At 44.0% G+C, this 17,500-nt stretch overlaps 1 protein-coding gene across 1 annotated transcript in view; it reads left to right on the top strand.

The window, feature by feature from the left end:
* LOC143298914 (uncharacterized) overlaps positions 1–17,500 on the top strand; it is a 24,807-nt gene that overhangs the window by 1,647 nt on the left and 5,660 nt on the right. Inside the window, exons 2-5 of the mRNA XM_076611945.1 lie at positions 11,085–11,152; positions 11,744–12,012; positions 13,744–13,966; positions 15,956–16,084. Coding sequence (XP_076468060.1) covers positions 11,781–12,012; positions 13,744–13,966; positions 15,956–16,084 — 584 coding nt within the window. The 5' untranslated portion in view covers positions 11,085–11,152; positions 11,744–11,780. The remainder of the gene's footprint in view (positions 1–11,084; positions 11,153–11,743; positions 12,013–13,743; positions 13,967–15,955; positions 16,085–17,500) is intronic.

Genomic DNA, 17,500 nt, shown 5'->3' on the forward strand with positions numbered 1-17,500 from the left:
TTGTTTTTTCCACGTGACACACTCTATCCCCTCTTCCAGCTAGCCACGACAATGTGTGAGATGGCCTGCACGGCATAGCAGTACTATTTTCGGATGTTGTTTTGTCCAAAGCACTATGTGTAGTGTGAACTTAATGCAGCTTAATGAAATGAGTATCCGACAACAATAGAAACAGTCTGTGGCGGACGAAATATCAATCCTGTTGAAAATCCTTTTTCTTTTTAGATTAGCAGCTAAGAGATACACGCAGAGAGTAAAACATATCATAACCGGCAAAACGCACTAGAATTGCACTCTCCACTTATTTTAGAAATTTTCTTCTTTTTTTTAATCTTTTTTAAAATTTTAGTTGATTTTATCTTATTTAGTTATTTTTTCTTACCTTTCTTTGATTTAACTGGCAACGATCAAAATACAAGACAAGCAAACTTTGAGGAGGCGTGGTGCCAGCAGTTGCTAGTGTATTCCTCTCTCTCTCTCTCTCTCTCTCTCTCTCTCTGTTTCTGTCTGTCTGTCTGTCTATCTGTCTCTCTCTCTCTTTTTTCTCTCTCTCTCACTCTCTTTCTCTATTTCTGCCCCATTCGTTCTCTTTCTCTCATTCTATGTCTCTCTCTCTCTCTTGCTGTGTGTCTCTATTTCTCTCTCATTCTCTCCCTCTCTCTCTCTTTTGCTCTCTCTCTCTCTCCCTCTGTCTCTTTCTCTCTCACACTCTCTTTTTATCTCTGTGTTTAATTCTCTCTCTTTCTCTTTCTCATTCTCTCTCTCTCTCTCTCCAGTTTGTTCCGTACTGAGCGGACGGGACCTCCCCTCGATGTGTCAGCCAGGGCAGTGACAGTGACAGTGCACGTGGTGCACGAGTTCAGCGTGGAGGTAGAGGGGGCGTGGCGAGAGGTGGACAGAGCAGTGCTGGGTTACACCGGTTCTGGTCCAGTCAGGGTTCCCCACCTGTCAACAAGACTCAGGCCAACGACGCATGCCCCAGACGATCTTCAAGGACCAGTGTGCGGTAGGACAGGTCGGGTCATCTTGGGGAGTTGAGTTTTCTTGTTTTTTTACGTTGAGAACCTGTATAACAAGTTGAATGATGTGTCCTTTATTGAATATATATCGAAATTTGATATTGCCTGTCTGACGGAAGCTTTTGTTGATGAATCATTTGACTTTAATGGTATATTTCATGATTATGTAAAGTTTGCTGCTCCTGCGAAAAAACTCTCACGACTGGGAACTCGGGTGGCGTTTTACTTCTGATAAGGAAATCATTATCTGAATTAGTCTCTTTTGTCAATATCAACTGTAGCAACGTAGTCGCAGTCAAATTTAGAAAATCTGTCTTTAACAGTGATCAAGATGTTCTTCTGATTGGATGCTACGTTGTATCAGAGAACGGCCCATTGTATAATGATATGTTGATTAAAGATGGTATTGTGAATTTAGAAGAATGTCTTGTACACCTCCTGCAAAGCGAAGATGTCAACTTGCTGATTATGGGAGATCTTAACGCCAGAACTGGAAGTGAACAGCCTTCAGCTGAAAACATGTTTAATTATGCACATGACTGTGATGATTATGATGATGAAGGCATTTTTGACTCTGTCAATAGAAAATCAAAAGACAGCGTTGTGAACAATTTTGGTAAGTCCTTACTCGATTTCTGCTTTTTGTTTAATTGTATCATATTGAATGGCTGTTGTGAGAATGATGCAAGTGGGAATTTCACTTACGTTTCGCCGCATGGTGCCAGTGTGATTGACTATGTTATCATGTCCAAAGATATGTTCTCTGCATTTTCTTGTGACTTGTATGTTGGTGATCGCATCGACTCGTGGCACCTTCCAGTTGAATTCAAATGGAAAAAATTTGTGCATAATGTTGATCGACCACTTGCAGCCGAAAATAATACTGAAGATCGCTTTGTATGGTCTGAAGATTTTTTACATATCTACCAAAATGAGCGAAAGTCAGCCGAATTCAAAGAAAATTTACATAATGCTTTTGTGGCTTTAGATACAGATGTTGATATTTCCCTTGAATTTTTCATCAAATCGTTATTCAGTGCAGCTGCCTGCTTGATAAGAACGTCAGGAATTAAAAAGAGAAAGAATGACTGGTATGACGAAGAATGTGCTCGAAAGAAGAAAGCAGTAAGGGGGTTGTTAAGGAAATTTAGAAGAACGAAGAAAGCAGACCCAGAGAAAAGGATAGCTTACGCAAAAGAAAGGAGAGAATATAAGCTTATGCTGAAAAGAAAGAAAGATGAATTCTCTCTCTCTCTCTTTATCTCTCTTACTCTTTCTCTCTCTCACTCTCTTTTTCTCTCTGCCTCTAATTATCTCTCCTTCTCTTTCTCATTCATTCTCTCTCTCTTTATCTCTCTCTCTCTCTCTCTCTCTCTCTCTCTCTCCACTGCCCCACCAACACCCGCCCCCTTCCCCCACCCCCTCCACGCACACCCCCCCCCCCCCCTTCACTCGACATCGCCCTCATCAGTGGTCAAACACTGTGTTCCCCCCCCCGCACCCCCCACCCTCACTCCCCTCCAACTTTCCACACCCCACCCACCCACCGCCTCACCAGCCTATTGAAGGCTGACGCGCTGTCTGAAGGCGGAGTACAAGGACAGTGATTGGGCCAGGCATGTAGAAAAATAAAGAGAAGCAAGGATTTTCATTGGTCGGTTTCCTGTAAAAGTTTCTGGTAGAGAAGAACGCAGCGGTGGTCTCCCATTGCCGTCACTGGCGTAGACAAGCGGGCGTCTGTGATGTGGCTAGGGGGTACAGGACGGAAGGGCGGAGGAGGGGGGGGGGGGAGGAGAGCGCGTGGGGGAGGGGGAGGTGGGTTGGAGGAGAGGGGGATGAGAATGTTAAGGGCCTATGAGGGGTTTTGGGTGACTGAGTTGTGGTAGTTTTTGCTTTGTGTGTGTGTGTGTGTGTGTGTGTGTGTGTGTGTGTGTGTGACTATGATACTACTACTACTACTACTACTACTACTACTTGTCATTATCATCATCATCACCCTTTTCTTCTTCTTCTCCCTTTTCCTCCTCCTCCTCCTCCTCCTCTTCTTCTTCTTTTTCTTCACCATCATGATAATAATAATCATCATCATATTCTTCTTCTTTATCATCATCATCTTCATCATAATCATCATCATCATCATCATCATTTTCACCTTCTTATTATTCACTATCATCATCATCATATTATTATTATTATTATTGTTATTATTCTACTACTACTACTACTACTACAACTTCATCACTATCATCTTCTTCTTCTTCATCTTCTTCTTCTTCCCTGGACATCCACGCTTCTCCTTTTAACACAAAACTGCAATGGTAAGAAAGCTCAAGTGTGCCCTCAACTCCCCCTCTCTAGGCTCCTTGATTTTAGGCTGACGTCAGAACGATAGTTCTTGTGGTTTTTTTTGTGTTTTTATTGTTGCTGCTGCTTTCTGTAATGATCAGGCTGTGAATTGATAAACACATATGAATAAACACAAATGAATAACTACGTAGATAAAGAAATAAATAGATAAATGAATAGATAAATAAATACATAAATACTACATAAATACATGAATGTTAAATGAAAACTAAATCAAACTCACAGCATGTAATATTACACTAGATTAACAGAGAGAGAAAGAGAGAGAGAGGGAATGGAACAACTGACGTCAGAGTGGACCACTTGTTGTACACTAGAATCTTTTGTTTGTTTGTTTGTTGTTGTTGTTGTTGTTTTTGTTTGTTTGTTTGGTTGGTTTTTTTGTTGGTTTTGGGGGGGGGGGGGGGTTGTTGTTGTTTACATGAGTGGGATGATAAAGATGTTAATATGTCGGTCCATTTAGGTTTGGGACGAAATGACAATGACGAAATCTCATGATACATCCCGGGCGTCAACCAGCCCTGAGAGATACAGACACCTGCAGTGTTGGTGTCAGGGAATTTGTACAACGCTCTCAAAGACGCATCCGTGAAATGGTTGACCCTTGACAGTGCGGTCCCAGTCTTCTCATTTGAGCCCACAGGCACGATTCAACTCTGGATGAGAGCGACGCTAACCACTTCGCCATGGCGGCTGACACAATCCAGGTTTGTTCAAAAAGATCGCATAGGGGCACATGGAGGGAAAAAACATAATAAAGGGCGGCCCTAAAAGGCAAACACTTCATAGTGACAATGTGCGTCGCAAGGTTACACAGTCCATTAAATTTAAGGACATAGCGAAAACAACATGGTCAATATAGCATCACCACCGTCGTTGGTGATAGCCTTTGTATGGATATGGAGACACTTTACCGACATAGTACCCCAAAGCACTCGGGGTGTTCTGCGTAGTTTCCTTTTTGGGGAATGAAATCACATTCCTCCTTCCAGCACTCCTTTGTGTGCTTGAGAGAGAGAGAGAGAGAGAGAGAGAGAGAGAGAGAGAGAGAGAGAGAGGAGGGGAGAGACCGACAGACAGTCAGACAGACAGACCGATTGATAGAGACAGAGAGAGAGACAGACAGAGAGTATATATATATATATATATATATATATATATATATGTGTGTGTGTGTGTGTGTGTGTGTGTGTGTGTGTGTGTGTGTATGTTCGAGTGTGTGTGTGTGTGTGTGTGTGTGTGTGTGTGTGTGTGTGCGCCCGCGCGCTCATGCGTGTATATAAATTACCGCTTTCCCCGATCATCCCCCGTAATTTGGTTGGTCCTGGGTCGTCAATGTAAAAATTGTGCGTCACCCCTCTAACCCTTCTACCTCCCTACCCCAATTCCACGACCACCCCTCCCCCCAGTCACGTTCTCGCTTCTTTCCCCCATCACGGTCTGTGGCCTGAATATACACCTTCACACGAAGCACGATGTATGTGTAGATGGCACAGCTAAACTCTGGAACCACGCTGCGACGTTTGCAATACCGCGCCCTTTGTACTCTCTTTTGATCTTGTGTTTTTATCACCTTGTTTTGCGGTCTGCCTACTCCCACCACATGACAGTAGTTGTACCTCACTGTGAGGCACGTTTCTGCTTATCTTCATTTCGGTAATTTCCCTTTCAGTTTACTACTTTTTGTTGATTTTGGTGTGTTTTTTGTGTGTGTATTTATTTTGTTAGCTGAGTTTATTTCATTTCAAGTGGCGGAATGGATAAGACGCTGGTCTGCCAATACAGGGAAGGGAGACAGTATAGGTTTGGGGTTGTCTGGTGTCTTTTGTATATATATATATATATATATATATATATATATATATATATTTGCTTATTTATCATCATTGTTGTCTTATTTATTTATTTATTTTATTTATTTACTTATCTATTTATTTATTTCATTTTCATTATTTAAAAAAAGAAATATATATTATTAATATTTATTTATTTATTTATTTTATTTCATTTTATTTTATATATTTTTTCTCAAGGCCTGACAAAGCGCGTTGGGTTACACTGCTGGTCAGTCATCTGCTTGGCAGATGTGGTGTAGCGTATATGGATTTGTCCGAGCACAGTGACGCCTCCTTGAGCTACTGAAACTGACACTGAAACTGGAAAGGAGGGAAGTGGCCGAGTGGTAGTGACGCTCCCCTGCCAATACAGGGAGTCCGTGAGGAACCCGATTCGAATCCCGCTCTCGCCCTTTCTCCCAAGTTTGACTGGAAAATAGAACTGAGCGTCTAGTTATTCGGATGAGACGATAATCCTAGGTCCGTGAGCAGCACGCAATTGGCACACTGGAAAAGAATCCATGGCAACGAGAGTGCTGTCCTCTGGCAAAAATCTGTGGAAGAAATCTACGCTAATAGGTACACAGACATATAAGCATGCACTCAATGTTTGACTAAAAACGTTGGGTTATGCTGCTGGTCAGGCGTCTGCCTGGTAGATGTGGTAAAGCGTATGTGGATTTGTCCGAACGCAGTGACGCGTCCGTGAGAAACTGAAACTTCATACCGATACTTCATAGAGACCTAGGGTAGACACCCAAAGACCTGAACAGCGGGTTTGCGTAGCGTTTTTGGATCATTTCACACGCTTTGACACACCTCCTACACACTGCCACTGAACTGACACTGTACGTGCACTGACAGGTTTCAGGTTCCAGGAAAGAAGACTGGCAGCAGTAGTGGTCCCTGGCATGGCAATTGTACAGGATTCCCAATCTCTTGAGGACCGCTTCGTAAAAGCGTGCACGTTTTCATAGAATTTTTGAAAAGAAATGTAAAGAAAATATCGAGCGAGGAAGGTTGAATACGGAGAAAAGTGGCAGAATAGTAAAGAAGCTATTGTGCTGAAACAGTGTGTCCGTGACGGTCTGGGTTCAATTCCCGATCTCGCCTTGTCTCCCAAGTTGACTGGAAAATCGACGGGCGCAATAGCCGAGTGGTTAAAGCGTTGGACTGTCAGTCTGAGGGTCCCGGGTTCGAATCACGGTGACGGCGCCTGGTGGATAAAGGGTGGAGATTTTTACGATCTCCCAGGTCAACATTTGTGCAGACCTGCTAGTGCATGAACCCCCTTCGTGCGTATATGCAAGCAGAAGATCAAATACGCACGTTAAAGATCCAGTAATCCATGTCAGCGTTCGGTGGGTTATGGAAACAAGAACATACCCAGCATGCACCTCCCCGAAAACGGAGTATGGCTGCCTACATGGCGGGGTAAAAACAGTCATACACGTAAAAGCCCACTCGTGTGCATACGAGTGAACGCAGAAGAAGAAGACTGGAAAATCAAACCGGGCGTCTAGTCATTCGGATGAGACGCTAAACCGTGGTCCCGCGTGTAGCACGCACTTGGCGCACTGAGAAAGCACCCATGGCAACAAAAAGGTTGTCCTCTGGCAAAATCATGTAGAAAGAATCCACTCAGGTACACAAATACACATTATGCAAGCACTCAAGGCCTGACTAAGCGCGTTGGGTTATATTGCTGGTCAGGCATCTGTCTGGCATAATGTTGTGCAGCGTATAATATGGATTTGTCCGAACGCAGTGACGCCTCCTTGAGAAACAGAAACTGAAATTATCGAAAGAAGTTTATTATTATGCAGGCTGTGTATGACCCACCTAAGCTTCTCACTGACTGCACAACAGGCTGTTTCATGCATCGTGATCGACTTGAAAAATGTGCAAGAAAAAATCGATATTATTTTCAGCCCAGAATTTGCAATCATTCGGTTGTTGTGAACGGTAGATGTGGAGTTTCGTCATAGAAATTGAAGTGCACGTGCCACAAAGCACCTCTAGATGTGGAGTTTCGTCATAGAAATTGAAGTGCACGTGCCACAAAACACATCAGTTCATGAGTAGTGGTCATTACATCAGCTGCTAATACCACTGTTTGGTGGAAATTCAACATCGTGTCACCATTCTCCCGAGATGAATACTGTTCAGCTTCCCAAGTGTACATGAAAGTTCTGTGAACCCTGTAGGTTGCATGCTTGTATCACGAAAGAAGGGTTGACTTCTACGGTGCTCCGTGCTAATGATGGATTCTGTACTGTGCTAAAAACACCAGACAAGACTGTGGACATTAGTGTTCTGTGGTAAAGCAATAGTTGGAGTACAGGACAGTGTACAGCAGAGTTCAATGTGTTCCTTACTAAAGCAATGACATGTAACAGGCTGACCCCTCTCTCTCTCTCTCTTCCTGTCTCGCTCTCGCTCTCAGTCAGGGAAGAAGGTAGCAGTATAGATAAGACGCCCATCTGCCGATACAGTTCGATTCCCGCTCTCTCCCTTTCTCTCTGGAATAATCCAACTGAGCGTCCAGCAGTTCGGGAGAGACGATACACCAAGGTCACGCGTGCAGCACGCACCTGGCGCAATGAGGAAAAACCCATGGCAACATAATAATTAATGATGTTCTCTGGTACATTTCTGTAGAAGAAATCCACTCTGGTGGGTACACAAATACACATGCAGGCACTCTTCTTCTTCTTCTGCGTTCGTGGGCTGCAACTCCCACGTTCACTCGCATGTACACGAGTGGGCTTTTACGTGCATGACCGTTTTTACCCCGCCATGTAGGCAGCCATACTCCGCTTTCCGGGGTGTGCATGCTGGGTATGTTCTTGTTTCCATAACCCACCGAACGCTGACATGGATTACAGGATCTTTAACGTGCGTATTTGATCTTCTGCATGCATTTACACACGAAGGGGGTTCGGACACTAGCAGGTCTGCACATATGTTGACCTGGGAGATCGTAAAAATCCCCACCCTTTACCCACCAGGCGCCGTCACCGTGATTCGAACCCGGGACCCTCAGATTGAAAGTCCAACGCTTTAACCACTCGGCTATTGCGCCCGTCATGCAGGCACTCAAGGCCTGACAAGCGCTTTGGGTTATGCTGCTGTCAGGCATCTGCCTCGCAGATGCGGTGTAGCGTACATGGATTTGTCCAAAAGTAGTCGCGTCTCCTTGAGAAAACTCAAACTGAAATTTACCACCCAGCCCCCCGCCTCCCCCGCCCCCCATCCGCCGCCCCCCACCCCCATCCCCCCACGTCCCTCCACCCCCTTTTTTTTCTACCAATACCTCATTCTCTGGTTGATCATAAACTTCTGCCATTCAATACCAGGCATTCCTGAACACTCAAGTGCCTCAGCTCCTAAACAAGTGTTTCCACGGGGGGTGGGTCGTTTGCGTCAGCGTGTTTACCTCCCTTACCGCTGGTAACACCCCGGGGAACTGTCGTGGAACAGTAGGTCTTCTCCGTGTGTTCGTTGTTCTGGCAGCCACCATATCTTCCACCTGATGTCACCGATTTCAAACAACACCGTGTTTACCAGGATGGGGTTGGTGAAGCAAGAGGAATGAAGAGAGAGAGAGAGAGAGAGAGAGAGAGAGAGAGAGAGAGAGAGACGGGAGGGGTGTGGGGTGTAGGAACAGAGAGATGGATGGACATGGCAATTGAGAGCGGATTTGAGATAGGGGACAGATGGGGAGGAAGAGGGGGGGGATGGGCACACACAGGGAGAGAAAGAAAGAAACAGACAGACAGACACAGACAGACAGACACGCAGACATAGACAGAAAGAAGGAAAGAGAGAGAGAGAGAAAAGTGAGGGGGGCGGGGGGGGGGGGAGAAAGAGAAAGATGGATCGAGGGCTAAAGGAAGACAGAGACAGACAGAAACAGACACATATAGAGAGACAGAAGACACAGAAAGAGAAATCGAGAGATAGTTCAATCTAGAGACAGACAAAGAGACAGAGATAAAATGAATCATAATCTCAGCAGACAATTAGTCAACGTCACCTGTTTCCAAGCCTGACCAATTTTTGTTCTTTTTTTTTCGTGTTTTTTTTTAATAATAATCGATAATGATTGGGATAAAACTGAAAGTTTACATACACGTACACCAGTTTGATCCAATATGTAAAACAGATGTGTGATAATGCCATGTCATGTCAAGCGGAACTAATGTCTAAACAATTCTAGTTGTGTTTCAAGGACATTGATCATGCCCGCGTGTTTTGATATTTCTCAAGATTAATTAAAGTCGAGTGATAAATTTGTATTCCTTCATATTCACATCATGGTACATGTCATACCTGTCAAGCAGCCTACTTTGAACTCAGACGAATCAGCTCAAAACACCACTACCTCACACTCGTCGCAACCAAAACACTAATTAGTTCATGCATACTCTCTTGATTAGACTATTGCAATTCTTTTCTAATCGGTTGTCCGCGAACACTCCTCAGACCACTACAGCAGGTAAAAAAAAAAACCTCACCGCCAAACTGATTTATAAAGCAAAAAGATCCACACATTGCGCACCCCTTCTAAACGAGTTGCACTGGTTACCCATAGAGCAAAGAATCAAATACAAAGCCGCCTGTCTCTGCTACCATGTGATATCTGGAACTGTACCCCGATACCTCTCTGACATCTTTCAGATCTATGTACCCTCCCGTTCTCTTCGCTCTGCTGCCGATGATAGAACCTTCCGCGTCCCAAAATACAAAAGAAAACAGCACGGTGGTCCAGCCTTTTCATCATCTGCTGTTCAAATATGGAACTCTTTGCCTCACCACGTCCATCACAACCCCTCATTACCTTTTAAATCTAACCTCAAGACTTTCCTCTTCCAGCAGCATTTCCTCTTGACCCTCTCTCAATCATGAAAGTAGTTTGTTGATTGTGTAGATAATTATAATTGCAACGCTGTATTGTGTGTGCGTCGAATGTATGTATGTATGTATGTATGTATTGTACGTACATGTTTGTATGCGCATATTATGTTTATTGTGCATGATTGTGAGCTGAGGATTGAGTGTGTTTCGTATGGCGTGTGTGTGGATTGTAAAGCGGTTTGTGCAACGAGGAAAACGCTGATGAATATATATATATATATATATATATATATATATATATATATATATATATATACATGCAGTCCTTTACTAATGTTCATATCAAATACGAGTGTTATCCTAATCTTTCTGGTGTAAACTTCAAGTTTCCACACAAGACATTGCTCATATAATCTAGCAGTGAAATAAACTAACACATGCATGCCTATCATTAACTAAAAACGAGAAGAAAATATCATTAAATAAGAAACAAAACAAAGAGAAAGAAAGAAGGAAAGAAACAGGACAATCTGATTTTTTTTTTAAACTATATATGAAAAGGGTAATGAGAGAGAGAGAGAAAGAGAGACAGACACACAGACACACAGACACACACAGACACACAGACACAGACACAGACACACACACACACACACACACACACACACACACACACACAGAGAGATTAAAGGGTAATATCATGACTTTAATGTACAAATACCGGAACTCCCCATGGTCGAGTGATCTCACATTCAGCCCTCACGCTTCCGCCCCTCTGTGTGTGTGTGTATGTGTGTGTGTGTGTGTGTGTGTTGTTGTTGTTGTTGTTGTTAGTTTTGGGGTTGAAGGAGGGAGGAGTGTGGTGCTTACGCATAGTTACATACGTGCGTACCCGCATGTGTGTGGGTGTAGAGGGCTTGGTTATTCAGGGTGCGGCAAACTGTCATAGTTTATCGATTATTTATGTGGACCGGATCATATATTTTAACACCGTTCCACCCAGGAGACGCACTTTGAACAGAGATCTTGGAGAAGGCGGCTGACGAACTTTTGTCTCCATTGCCAATTCAGGTAAATTTAAGTGTGTTTTTTTCTAGTTCCTTTGTAGTGTTGGTCGTATTGTTTGTATGGAAACTGTTAGTGTGCGTATATATATCGATGTGTTTGTCTGTTTGTCTGTGTGTCCTGTTCTTCTGGTGGGCAAACACTCCCAACCCCATTTGAATCAATACTGAGTCTCTGAAATACTCTGATAAAGCAGAGAAAAAAAATGCACATTAGAAAGTATACGCTTACAAACTAACACAATAGTCAATTCAAATTCGAATACTTTCCTTCACTGGCCAGCACGTATGACGTCATCAGAATAAAGGGAAATAACTCTGGAAGGCTGAACATTCACACAGTTTATCTAGAGTGGTGTTTCAACAGGCTATTTTCTCAGTTTTAGGCTTATTGTTTTTGGATATTGTTTTATGACTTGAAATACCACTTTCTATTGTTTTTTTGTTTGTTTTGTTGTTGTTGTTTTGGAGGGGGGGTGTTTTTGTTGTTTTTGTTTTTTTTCATTGGCAGTGAAGCTACATTCACATCACGTACGAGGTACCGTTTTGCTGTCACTGTGTTGTAACCACCACAACCGTACACGCTTTCTCGTTTCAGAGAAAATCTTCAATCACCCCCACTTCCCTTAGACTCCATGAGAATGTCCATACGCGCTCTTCTTTGCGGCTTGATGGTGGTTTGCTGCTACCGAGCTGGTGTCCTCGGGCAGTCTTCCACAGAGAGCACGGTTGCTACAGAAAGTCCCAGTGAAGCTGCAGAGAAGCGCGAAGCCATGCTGAAGGAGTTGCTTGACGTTCTGCTTGTAGAGTTACCTTGCTCCGTGAAGGACCTGAGGAAAATGAACAGCTCCATCCCCTGCGAGGACGGTAAGATCGTGCTGGTTTTTGTTTTGTGCGTGTGTGCGTTTTTGTTTTTTTTGTTGTTGTTTTTTTTCTGCCCCATCATCTGCACCGTTTCAGTGGCATTACTCCCACGCCGCTCATTTAGATTCCCCCATACACAGCCACACCCGGGTTCGTCCGTCGCAGTTCCAGCGTCGGCAGTCCACACGGAACCATCGATATTAGGTCGCCAGGAGGCCACACACCAGAGGAGACCCTGCACTGCTGCTGAGTCACTTCGGTGGTGTTCAGTGGTGCCTGTTCTGTTTTAACGTACTTAGGACACCACCTACTAAGTCCCCTACTAACGACAATAATGGCTTAGTCGCGGAGCCAGACTGAGTGAGCGTCACTCCCAGAGTGGAGACCGCCATCACGTCCCTCAAACAACAGTCCCCCATGAATCTGCCGACACTGACGACATTGACAGGACTCACCCCAAGCAAGGAAGTGGAGGGGTATCGAAACTGAGGTCACCATGAGAGCAGGGCATGAAAGGCCACAGACTTTGAGACTATTTTGTTTATATTGATGACGATGAAGGAGCAGGAGGATGACGATGATGATGACGATGTTGCTATGGAGGTCCATTTTGGTTTGGGACTGCGTGACAAGGCTGTACTCTACGTTTCCTGTCATACTGATATACCGGCGTTAACCAGGCCCCAGAGATACAGACACTTGCAGTGTTGGTCAGGTAATTAGAGCAACACACCTAAAGACGCATCCTTGAAGTGGATGACACTCGACTGTGTGGTCCCAGTCTCCCCATTTGAGCCCACAAGCACACTCAACTCTGTTTTGTGCGTGAGTGCGTTCTTTCTTCTTTTTTTTTTTTTTTTTTTTTTTTTTTTTTTTTTTTTGTTGTTGTTGTTGTTGTTGTTGTTATTGTTGTTGCTGTTGTTTTGGGGAGGAGTTGGGGGGGGGGGGGGGTATGTGTGTGTGTGCGTGCGTGCGTGCGTGTGTGTGTGTGTGTGTGTGTGTGTTTTGGTGAGTGAGGTTAGGAGAGAAAGAAAGTGGTAGGAAGTGTCATTTTCAGTTTCCAAGTAGGTTTGTCCGGGCGAACGAACTGAACCATACACACACACACACACACACACACACACACACACACACACACACACACACACACATATATATATATATATATATATATGTATATGTGTATATATATATATATATGTATATGCTGCACCACATTTGTTGCAATGAATAAGTAGATAAATGCATAGATACATGGATAAATGAAGATACAAATCGCTAAATGAATAAATAAGTAGATAGATAGATAAATAGATAGACAGATCGATAGATAGACAGATAGACAGACAGACAGATAGATAGATAGATAGATAGATAAATGAATGAATAAATGAATCAACCAATAAATAAATAAACATATAAATAAATAAATGAATAAATAAGTAAATAAACAAATAAATAAACTAATGTATAAACAAATGAATAAATACACAAATGGATAAAGAAAGAAAGAAAGAGCAGATGCCTAATCTTCACTAAAACCTCGCTGGTCCAGCACTGAGCAGAAGAAGAAGGAGGTAAAATGATTTCTGCATATACCTAAAACACAGCTGTCTATTCCATATAACTGGAACTCAAGTATAGTTAGACAAGTCGTTGGATTACCAAGACAGCGCTCTGCTGGGGGGAGGGTGGGGGGAGCACACAGTAACAAACATTTGCTTAATGTTGCAGACTCCACTGGTGACGCCAGCAGTGACGTCAACGGTGACACAAACAGTGACGATGACGCTGACGATGACGACAGCGGCGATGACGCCAGCAGGAGAAAACGCCATGCCTGGCAGGCCCAGTACCTGTGGTCACTGAATGAGAACAGGCAGCGTCTCTTCTGTCCACGCACTGACCAGACCAACGTCACCCAGGAGCTGAGTGCGGACGCCACTGATTACCCTGTGTATGTCTCGTCATGTTTCGCTATCCATAGGCCCTGATTGACAGAGAGAGAGAACACTGAACACTGAAATGTTTAATGTCATTAGCTGTAAAGCTCTAGTGACGTAGTAAGTACAAATCATGATTTAAAAAAAAATGGCGCAAAACAAATAAAATGGAACAGAAAGGGGAAAAAAAAGAATTGAAGCAAAATAAACTAAGAGAGAAACGACACTTTGGCACTTTGTCATTAGCTAAAAAAGTCCATGTGACAGGGGGGGTACTGTGCCTTTTTTCCAGTTGTTCGTCTCCAAGGTTTGGACAGTACAGGGATTACAAAGAACATATAAATCAAATGATGATTATTTAAGCATGTAACATCGACAAACATCAGATCAATACGAACACATAACAAAGTACATCTAAATCATAATTACAATAATTATTTAAGCCTGTATCATCGAAACGCATCATATCAATACGAACACATTATATAATTACACAGTCGAAACTGACCATCCAAATGTAACCCTTTCTTTTTATCTATGCTTTTTTCCCCTCATAGAACCCATACTATTTTTTTTTATATGATTAATAAGTATTCGGGCCCATTGTAGACGTTTTACTTATATTTTCTGCCTCGGATACATATTTTGCAAGTGAAAGTATCATATCTTCATTTTCTGTCATCAGTATGCCGGCAGAGAGAGAGAGAGAGAACTCAAAACGTTTTACTTTATTCACGGATCAAGAATTTAGGCATAGCCTATTCTTCCAATCTATCCTTAAGAGAGAGACAGACAGGCAGACAGACAGAGACAGAGAGATAGACACAGAATAACAGAGAAATCAAAACACAACTCACAGTGTACACCAGTCTCGGGCCACACTCCATGGGAAAGGGTGGATCGTTTGCGGTTGCATTTAAAACAACACTGGGTTATCCACAGCGACTATCCAAAAATGAACGCACATTCATAATGAAAATACAATTAATTAATCAATGTACACATCACACAGAAGCTATTTACTTATAGTACTTCACCATGATGGATCACTGTCTACAAATCAACTTCTTCCTCTTCTTTCCATAGCATTGATAACATATTATCTGATACAATATGTCCATGATTAATAATTTCTTTCAGTTGAGAGAGAGACCGAGAGAGACAAAGACAGACCGACAAACAGAGAGACAGACAGACAACAGCGACTCGAGAGAGACAAACAGACAAACAAACTCAGAGAGAGAGAGAGAGAGAGGAGGGGGGGATATCTGACTTGATGATATCGTCGCTACTACTACTACTATCATTATTTCATCAAGAGAGAGAGAGGATATCTGACTTTATGATATCGTCGCTCCTACAACTACTACTACTATCATTATTTTATTACATTGATGTTGCTGCTGCTGCTGCTACTACTACTACTACTACTACTACTGCTGCTGCTGCTGCTGCTGCTGCTGCTACTACTACTACTACTACTACTACTACTACTACTGCTGCTGCTGCTGCTGCTGCTACTACTACTACTACTACTACTACTACTGCTGCTGCTGCTGCTGCTGCTGCTGCTGCTGCTACTACTACTACTGCTGCTGCTGCTGCTGCTGCTGATGATGATGATAATGATGATGATGATGATGATGATGCTGTTGCTGATGCTTATTTTAATCAAAATCTTACTTTAATCAAATCTGCTTTGCTGCTGCTGCTACTACTACTACTACTACCACTGCTGCTGTTGCTGCTGCTACCACTGCACTATTAATTCATCTTACTTTAATCAGATCTGCTGCTGCTACTACTACTACTACTACTACTACTACTACTACTACTACTACTGCTGCTGCTGCTGCTGCTGTTGCTGCTGCTACCACTGCACTATTAATTTATCTTACTTTAATCGAATCTTCTGCTGCTACCATTGGTATTAACATATTACTAATCATACGTCTACTGCCGCTGAATGCCGTTGCTACAAGTGAAGTGTGTGGTCATTGCAGGCAGGAGATAGCCCGCTTCATCATCGTGGGGCTGACGGAGGGGCCACCACAGTTCTTCACCTCACTGCCCGCCTTGCTGGCCTCTGCCGTTATCCCGGGCAGGGCCCCAGAAGTCGCCGCCACTGTGGGGTCAGTCTGTATGTGTGTGTGTGAGGGGTGCGGGGGGGGGGGGGGAGGTGGGAGGGGAGGGGAGGGGGTGCTTGTGTGGGTGTGTGGATACGTTTGTGTTTGTGTGGGAGAGGGGAGGGGGGAAGGGAAGGGTATAGAAGGGGCGCGGGTGGGGGGGGGGAGGGGGGTGGTGGCTGTGGGTGTGTGGGTGGGGTGGGGGGTGAGGGGGGGGGTGCGTGTGTGGGTTGGGGGGGGGCTTCGTTTGTGTTTGTATGTGTGTGTGTGTTGGGGGGTGGGGGTCTGCGTGTGTGGGTGTGTGGGCATGTGTGTGTTTGTGTGCATGTGCGTTTGTGTGTGTGTTTGTGTAGTGTGTGTGTAGGGAGGGGTGCGGAGGGGTGTGTGTGTGTGTGTGGGGGGGGGGGGGGCGGGGGCGGGGGTGCGCGTGTGTTTGTGTGTGGGTGTTGGTGTGCGGGTGTGTCGCTGGGTGGGTGTGGGTGTAGGTAGGGTGGTTGGGGGGTGGGGTGGGGGGGAGTTATGAGATCAGAAGAGAAAGAGACATTGATACAAAAACAGAGAGAGAGAGTTAGAGACAGAGACAGAGACAGACAGAGACAGAGAGACAGAGAGAGGGGGCAGATACAGACAGACAGAGAAAGGGAGAGAAGGAGACAGACATACAGGCAGACAGACAGACAGAAACATAGAGACAGAAAGACAGAGAGAGAGAGACAAAGACCAACAGGCAGAAGGACAGACACAAACGCCTGCAAATATACAAACATCATCATCATCATCAACATCATCATCACCATCATCGTCATCGCCGTCTTCAACTTCAATTATTGCAGTTCTCTTCACAATCTGTAGTTGATGTATCAGCAGACGTTTCTGGTGTCAGTTGGTCGGTTTAGTCATTGTTGTGGCGGCTGCTGTTGATGATGATGATGATGATGATGATGATGATGACTGTTGTTCTTGTTGTGGTAATTTTTGTGTATGTTTATTGTCGTTGTTGCGGTCAGTGTCTCTTGTTGCTGCTGCTATTGTTGTTGTTGTTGTTGCTGACTGTTGTTGTTGTTGTTGCTGCTGCTGGTATTGTCATTGTTGTTGTTGCGTTCAGTGTCTGTTGTTGTTGCTGCTGCTATTGTCATTGTTGTTGTTGCGGTCAGTGTCTGTTGTTGTTGCTGCTGCTATTGTCGTTGTTGTTGTTGCGGGCAGTGTTTGTTGTTGTTGTTGCTGCTGCTGATATTGTCGTTGTTGTTGTTGCGTTCAGTGTCTGTTGTTGTTGTTGTTGCTGCAATTGTCGTTGTTGTTGTTGCGTTCAGTGTCTGTTGTTGTTGCTGCTGCTATTGTCGTTGTTGTTGTTGCAGGCAGTGTTTGTTGTTGTTGCTGCTGCTGCTGATATTGTCGTTGTTGTGGTCAGTGTCTGCTGTTGTT

The sequence above is a fragment of the Babylonia areolata genome, chromosome 24, assembly GCF_041734735.1.
Source record: "Babylonia areolata isolate BAREFJ2019XMU chromosome 24, ASM4173473v1, whole genome shotgun sequence".
NCBI classification, from domain to species: Eukaryota; Metazoa; Mollusca; class Gastropoda; order Neogastropoda; family Buccinidae; genus Babylonia; species Babylonia areolata.